The 8220-nt window shown below is 38.4% G+C and overlaps 1 protein-coding gene across 1 annotated transcript; it reads left to right on the top strand.

Moving 5' to 3' along the window:
• Positions 1 to 1394: 1394 nt before the first annotated feature.
• On the top strand, positions 1395 to 6827 carry LOC135481710 (uncharacterized). Its single transcript, XM_064761377.1, has 4 exons — positions 1395 to 1597; positions 4242 to 4337; positions 4851 to 4970; positions 6366 to 6827. Exons 1-4 carry the CDS (start codon positions 1450 to 1452, stop codon positions 6557 to 6559), a joined length of 558 nt encoding a protein of 185 aa, XP_064617447.1. The 5' UTR covers positions 1395 to 1449; the 3' UTR covers positions 6560 to 6827.
• Positions 6828 to 8220: the final 1393 nt, after the last annotated feature.

The following is an 8220-nucleotide window of genomic DNA, read 5'->3' as shown; positions in this document are numbered from 1 at the left end:
GACACCGCGCATATGCCTGAGAACAACAGTGCCTGAGAGCAACAGTGCCTGAGAACAACATTGTATGCAGCATACACAAAGTTTGAACCTCAACAAAGTGCAGGTTTTGACACTTGTAACCATAAAGCGCGGTTAATGCAGAGTTATTTTGTAAATTCAGATTATTTATCAAATGTTAAATTAACCTTCGTGCAAGTATGCGCGAGATAAGCTTGTAAGTGCGAGAAAAATGTCAAGTGCCTAGATATTCGCGGTCTCATCTAAGTTTGTTGTTGGATCATACAGGTTTATTTAATTATTTATTTGACTGGTGTTTAACACCGTATTCAAGAATATTTCACTTATGCCATGGCGGTGGGCATTGTGGTGGGAGGAAACCGGGCAGAGCCCGGGGCAAACACGCGACCATCCACAGGTTGCTTCGATCGGCATTTAAAGAGATATTTTCTATCCTGTACTTCAACCATTTATAGCTACATTTTGTGATTAAAACTTTCAAGCATATCACTCATAAATGTTTAAGCCGAGATATGAAATCAGCTTTATAACGTAGGCCTAGGCCTAGGAAGGTTAATGGGAACCTTTCCTTCCTAATATAGACTAGGCCTCCGTACATGTGCTTCTGACCATAGCATTCTATAAGACGGATCGGAAGCTCCACGTGATCTCCTTAGTAACAAACGGCGTGGGTGAAGAAAACCGTCCTCCCAACGTTACTGCAGAGGAAAATGCCTATTTTTGAATCGCTGTCAGCGATCTTGTATCCGTTGGATTTGTATAATTTTCAGCTTTCCAGATAGTCTGAGTATTTCTGCAGAGCTTTCGTGGTGTTATTTTGTATAACTAGGCCATACTGGCCGCTAGCGAAGAGGCAAAAAGTGACATGTTCCTCAATGCTTTAACACAAGGCGGCCATTTGGTTCTAGACATGAAGGTGTCGTCACGTGACCTCCACCCTCCAAGCCCTCTGACAGTATAGTGGTCTATTGTCATCTCTGCCTTTGCATTAACATTTAGTGGGCGAAGTGGGAAAGTAGTAGGCATACACATCCGATCCAATAGATCAATGGTCAAGTCAGGTTGGAATCAATTGGCCATAGCGCGGGAAAAGGTACCGGTACCGCCATTGTAGGCCCAATATTTGATTTTCACATTCATGCAAAGGCAAAATCGAAAAAATCGTTTTGAAATATGAAGGTTGAATTTCGCAGTTTTATCAAAGCCAAGACGTGTAGTGAGCTTCAGTGTAACAGTGCTTAATTTTAAATTTTAAGTCTATAGAGAAAATTACACCAACGGAAAATACACTTGAACACTAGGTGCGCAAGTCAAGTCAAGCATCGGGTATGTTTTGGGTAGGGGAGATAACTTTTCATTTCCGGTTGTCTTTCGTCGCTTTCAAGTTGGTGGCGACGGCACGGACGTTCTGTCTTCACTTGTCCTGCAAATATGTCTGACTCTTCGGATGTTCAGACACCGATATCAGAAAATCTTGGTCTTTTTCCAGACAAGAAATTCTACAGTATTTATGCTACGCCTGACAATGAAGAGACCGTACAGAAAACATATGTCATGCTTAAGAGAGGTCTCGGTATTGGTAAGGACACACCACAACAACAATAATTCTTATTGCCCTTGAGTTTTGAAAGGTGTAAAGCAGATGTTTGCATAGAAAGTTTTAATTTCAAGCAATAAAATCAGTTTACCATTATATATAAGGCATTTCTTACTGAGCAGGTAAATGTCAGAATGGGAAGGCGTGTGGCATACGGAATTATGGTTAGTAAAGTGGGAATATTCAGCTCCACGAGGAAAGCAGACAGCTTATTAAACAATGCACTAACGAGTAACGTACCAAGCAGCTTCACCTACTCGGATAAAATTGACTGTATTGGAAGCAATAAACTTGCTTCCTGCTGGATAGCTTCAGAAATGTATTATAACAAGCACTGAGCTGGTATATTTATATATCTGTCAAAGACTAGATCAACCCTATCAGAGAATTTCTGCATCTCCGTTTTGTAGATACCGGTCAATATATACAGTAAATCTATGTGTTTTCACTGGGAAAGAGGGTGGGTGGGGGGGGGGGGGGGAGGGTGAAGGCCTTGTTTCTATTCGACATAACCATGGAATCTCCTGTAATGTAATGTGACATATGCTCACAGGCCTTCCCACACATGTGAAGCCTTAGTTTGCACACTGAACTCAGCGAGAGAAGAACATTCACTATGTTATTAAAAATTGTCCAAGTTATCCACACAGCATTCCCATCTCAGAGTGAATTTACAGCCTGTGTTGTGGAGTTATCTGAATACATATTAGTTACAGGGTGTGCACAGTCCTTGACACCCCTTGAAAGTGTTTGAAAAATACAATTTCATATTCAATTTTTGGAAGTCCTTTTAAAAGTCGAATACTCCTGGGAACTCATTTAAAATCTTTGTTTGTTCAGAACTTATATATATTCAGAATATTCTCTGCTGACCGCTGAGTCGGTATATCGGGAGCTCGCAGATAATTCTCCCATAAATGATCATGATATAGGGTGTTCATTTGTTTTACTGAGCCAAGGTCAGGTCAAGGAAAGTGTCGCTTTACAGAGGTGAAGGGCAGATATTTTTCTTGCAAAAGCAAGCATACTATTCAATATACATGCATGCAAATTAAAGCATCTATAATTCAGACTTAAAATATAGTCTATGATATCACCATGGTATGTTTAAACTAGCCTTGAACATGACAGAAAAACTCCTGCAAAACTCCTTGAATTTCATTTTCATATACCTGTATGAGCCCTGAGTTACTACATAAGCCACTTACTTATTTATAGCCCGACAGGTGGTAAAGTATTTAACGGGAATCCCAAAGTCTTTTGACTGCAAGAATGGGCTACTTAGTCCCATCTTTTTTCTGCCAGGTTTGTGTGTGGTTCTGTGCTGCTTGGTATGTTAGTAAATTGTTAGGTCAGTTGAGCCAAACACGTGCAGCTAGGGAATAGTAAGAAATTTTAAAATGAAACAAGACTTAAAATAAGGTCCATTATGTTAAAATAAGTTTTCCATATGAGCAGTAGAATAAATGGCTTCTATGCAGTCAACACATGCTTTGAAGTCAGTTTGCAACAATGACCTTTATGTAACAACAGTAACCCAGGTCATATGTTTTCAGATTTAACAATAATGCTGAAAACTTTGTAAGCCACTTAAAGAAACTGTGAGTGATGCTCCATCAGTTGACTACTGAAAACATTCCAAACTACAAGAAATGCATATATCTGACAAATATGCAAATGTTTGTCTGTCTTTGAAGATTAAATCATTCCTCTTTGTTTACAGTATTACTTGTGTATTGGGTGAGTAAGATATATTTCTTCCACTGCTGAACAGAAGGTCAACTTGACATAGCAGTAAGGTTCACAACGAGGCATTACACACTCCAACTCGGATAGTTTTGGGGGTTGTGGTGATGTTAATAAGGAGCTGATGACAGTTCTAAATTTGTTGAAGACAACTTGTAATATGTGCAAGTGGTGAAGAGCTGTGATACATGCTACACCACAATAGAATTTTTATGACAATGTGTATTTTGTTTTTAAAGTGTTACCTTTAAATCAGAAGAGAAATGTTCAGTTAGAATAGTATTTCTTTTGCAATACTGTGTCTTTCTGGAATGTTACACCTTTCAGTTTGATCAGAACAAAAGCTAGGATGTTCTTTATCATGAAGATACATGGCAAGATTTAGCTTTTGTACAGTATCATTTCATGCATACTCTGGTTAAAAGTTTCAGCACTTAGAAATGTTTTACCTGTCCCGATAGCACAGTTGGTAGAGCGTCCACTTCGGGAGGCAGTATATCCAGGCTCAATCCTGGGTCAGGCTACACCTAAAACCTTAAAAAAAAGAAGTAACTTCCTCGCTTGGCGTTCAGCATTAAGGGGATAGTGCAATGTCTGGTTGACCCGTATCAGTATAATGGCTTGGGCAGGGCGGCTTACTTGACTTCGGTGAGTCGTGCTGAAGTAGCACTAGATAAAAGAGCGGTGTAAATCTGTCTTGCAGAAAGGAGGTACATTACATGCACTCTGAGGACTCTTTCATCGTCCTATGACTGAAAAATCGATGAGTACGACGTTAAACCCTAAGCAATCACTTACTCACTAGGAATTTTTACGTTTAAAAAATTACATATTGATCAAGGAAACAGTATTGACTTCTTGTTTTGGTGATATTTTGTAGGCTCCTATATATCTGTTTGTGAGATGATCAGCTTTTCCAAGCCCACTACACCATTTACAATGCTGGGTAGATACTGCAGTGTATGCTTACCCATTGGTAAGTTGTGATTATGCTTTTAATTTGCCTATTTAGCTCTTATCTCAGAACTTAGAATGCATTATTGAAACTATTCCACTTCTTTCAGCTGTCTGCAATCTACATGATATATGCATGGACTAATAGTGGGTACAGTTTGCCCACTGTAAAATGTAATGGTGTTTGTAAGAGGTGTATTCACAATCATATTTCTAGATATGTTAATATAGTTTGTGTTTGCAGTTCCTTTTGATGTGAAGCAAAATGTAAGGTCATAAGCACTTGTCCACATAACTGCTTTTCATACCTAGTTTAGAGGTCAACTCATCCTTTGTACATGTGTTTTACAAACATCTCTGAATCTTAGCCTTAAAATTACAGTGGGATATTGACATAACCTATGAAAAATATGCCACGTACAATGCATGTAAATCTAGATAAGGGTATTAAATGGAGGTAACTGAAGTGCATTGATCAGCAGTGGTGACCTGAATGTCTCATATGCATTATATAATATCTTTTTGTATATTACAGCTGCTATGGCAGTATCCTACCCTGCCGTTGTGGGCATTACATCAAATCTGCGGAATGAAGATGGCCCATTAAATCATTTTATTGCGGGATTTGTCTCAGGAACAATATTAGGAACACGCAGTAAGTAAAATGATATACTTGTCATGTATGTATAGATATGAATGTATCTTATGAATAAATGTTTGGATATGACTTGATATAGCATACCTTAAAGCAGACAACACATTATTGAAAAATATTTCAGTTGAAAGCAGAATGTTCAAAATCTCTAGAAAGTCTCATACTTCATTTTTTCAAAGTACAGGCATAGCATGTTTTACCCTAAGTACCATCCAAGAACAGTCAGGTAAAGCACGATTATACAAGAGGGGTTTTCCATTATTAATGCCCGGTGTGGTGATTATTTGCCGTGAATTATAAAATCTAATACTTAGCCTCTTGTTTATTGGAATCATGTTTAAGCTCAATGGTAAGGTCGTATCTCTTAACTGACTGCATGTATTGGGCTCAGGTTGTGCACACGTGGTTAAAGCACAACAACACCATGGGGATGTTGCATTGTTGATGTCCGGTGTGCAGATTAATTGCCATAAATTACAAATTTACAACGTAGGCTCTTGTTTACTGGAATGAGTGTAAAAGGAGATCCCCACGGCCTTTTTTCACGCTAAATATTCCTTCCGTACTATATATTTATGCAACATGAAGTTAGTCTGTGACTGTAACTGCATTTAAAAATCTTACGTTAAGTGTTCGACTTAGGAAAGACCACAGTGGGGCACTGAATAAGATTTAAAATAAAATGAAGGTACCATGCAAATTGCTGGTATGATTTGATGTAACAGTCATGAAAATTTTATCTAATCAAACACTTTACTATGTGATTACGGAGCATAGGCTGTAACATCTTCATCCATTCACTTCAAGAACAGAAATCGGATAACATTGAACTAGTACAATAAATATATAATTTTTTAAAATCGCATACAATGATTTAGATATGTGTAGTGAAGCTACATATTTGATATAGAGTGAGTCCTCCAGTCATCCTCATTGTCTCCCTCTGACATTCTGAAAACAAAATGATAACAGTCTGGTACATTTTATAAAGAGCATTATATAGCTTAAATGCAAATATTTTTAATGTGAAAACTTACAGGATTTGCTCTCAAATGGAATGCTACCACAGCCTTTAACATGTTATTTTGTCCTAAAGAAAAAGGTCTGTCAGCAACCATTGGATGTTCGAGATTTTTCCCCAGAGCACGGCCTGGTTTCCTACCACCATAATGCTTGTGAAATACTGTTAAGTATGGGTTAAACACAAATCAGATAAATAAATAAATCCCACAGAAGAATGTCTGATCACGAGATGATAAAGCAGCTCTTCATTGTTTTAAATTTTTGGTAACCTGTGTTGGAGAAATTGTGGCGATCAATTTTTTTTTTCTTTTTTTTTTCTGTAGGGTGTTCTGAACCTCTCCTCAATAATTATGTATCTGGTTGTGTTTTCAGTGAAGAGCCATAAGATTGCCTGGGGAGCTGGACTTGCTCTTGGATTTATAGGCGTGTGTATGAAGCACAGAGCAATAGAAGGTTGGGAATGGACAAAACCACCCTACAAGTCCCGAGGTTTCTTCCACCAGTATGATTATACGCTGGTGCCGGGAATGGATCATCGCAAATTGGAACCCTCTGATAATGCTTAATAGACCTTTAATAGATGTTTTCTTCCCATCTATAACTGGTTTGACTGGAAGACCCTATGATGGTCTGTTAGTCAGGAGGTAGTATACCCTCAGCCATACATAGGACTAAATACATAGGTGTGACAATGGAAATTTGAAGTGCTAAATCTCACACTGTGGAGTACATGGATGTACAACTGTATAATTTCTCAGATGTGTGATGGTTACATTTGTAACAAAAATGTCATGTGTTAAACTTAACTTGTTGAATAAACTTTTTTTGATGTAATTGTGGTTTTAGTTGTCTTCAGTTTCGTCGTACATGTGTTGCTGTTCAATGTTTTTCCTTATTTTTAGTTTGCCAGTATGAAGGAAGGAGAGGTATTATGAGCGGGGGATCAGATGCTGGTGTTGTCGGTGTCCAGTTTGGTTAAAGTTTTTGGCCAATCATAGGGTTGCAGTGGGAACCCATAGTACACAGATAGCTAGTCGTCGGTGGCGATTTGCATCTGAAAGACCAAGGAGGTTTTTTGCCTCGCAGCTCAACATTTCCTCGGCCATTCACAGGGTTGGAGTTGCCACCCATAGTATATGGAGTGCCAAATGCAGTTTGCGATTTAAGTATGAAAGACCTTTTTGATAAAGTTTTCCACAAACCCCTCTACATTTTTTTTTTGCCAGCACAATGGGTTACAACTCCTAACATATGAAGTCTGCTCTGTAAATCCTTTTGCATGTGCAAGGGCTGTAACACGTATGCTGTCTCGCTTTATATGAGGATTACCAGAACAATATATCTCTATCTTGTCACTGACTCTAGTTGTATAATTTTGGGGAAAACACGACTGTAATGATAATAGAGTATTCATTGGCAGGTTGCAATGAGATCAGACAAAAATATTTGATTCACTTCTTTGAGACGAACGCGAGGTTTGCCTGACATGGATATAAAACATGTTATTTTTCCATGCTTAGTGATGGTCCAAGGATTACTGCATTGCATTTTGTTGGCGATCCAGATGTTCATTTTTGCTAGATAAAGTACACAAATGCATATTTATCTTTTGCCTTAGTTTTGTGCCTAGTAGAGCATTTCCTTTTGGAACTTGTGATGAGGTTATATATTTTGTACACTTGCTCTGGTGGTAGTGTTATTGTATGGTCATTTAATAGCTTTGGCTATTTGAGAATATTTCATATAATGTTACGTAGCAGCGAACAGATTCATAAATGAAGCAAACCAGAAGAAACCTAGAGACAACACCCCTCTATTCACTTGATACTTGAAAGAGCGCCTAATCAGAACGTAGGGTTATAAATATGCACACATCCATTGTATGAAACGTGAATATATATGTTATTTTTATTCTTTTTATTTATTCTTTTTTTCTTTGGTGGGAGTAGGGGTGATCAAAGCCCGCCTTAGGCTTGCTTACAAGATCTCAGTCAGTTTGACAAACTTGGATTATTGAAACAAACAGTGAAGTTGACTACATGTTGCTGACATGAATATGCGTGCAATAAGCTTATAATGCTGGGCCACAGTCGTGATGCCTGACTGGGCAAATCACGTCCTGGTTACAGCCAACTCTGGACAAGACGTTGCCAGATTAACACCCTAGATCAGACTGGGTAGAGGTAGACTTGTTTAGAGGTAGCAGTTCCGGCAGGGTGCCAAATCT

The sequence above is a fragment of the Liolophura sinensis genome, unplaced genomic scaffold, assembly GCF_032854445.1.
Source record: "Liolophura sinensis isolate JHLJ2023 unplaced genomic scaffold, CUHK_Ljap_v2 scaffold_622, whole genome shotgun sequence".
NCBI lineage: Eukaryota > Metazoa > Mollusca > Polyplacophora > Chitonida > Chitonidae > Liolophura > Liolophura sinensis.
Note: the sequence above shows the minus strand (reverse complement) of the source record. Positions and strands in the feature narration are given on the sequence as shown.

Coding starts and splice junctions, on each gene's coding strand:
- LOC135481710 (XM_064761377.1), top strand. CDS start 1,450: ATGTCTGACTCTTCGGATGTTCAGACACCGATATCAGAAAATCTTGGT. Junction 1,598..4,241: donor TAAGAGAGGTCTCGGTATTG/GTAAGGACACAC, acceptor GATATTTTGTAG/GCTCCTATATATCTGTTTGT. Junction 4,971..6,365: donor AACAATATTAGGAACACGCA/GTAAGTAAAATG, acceptor TTGTGTTTTCAG/TGAAGAGCCATAAGATTGCC.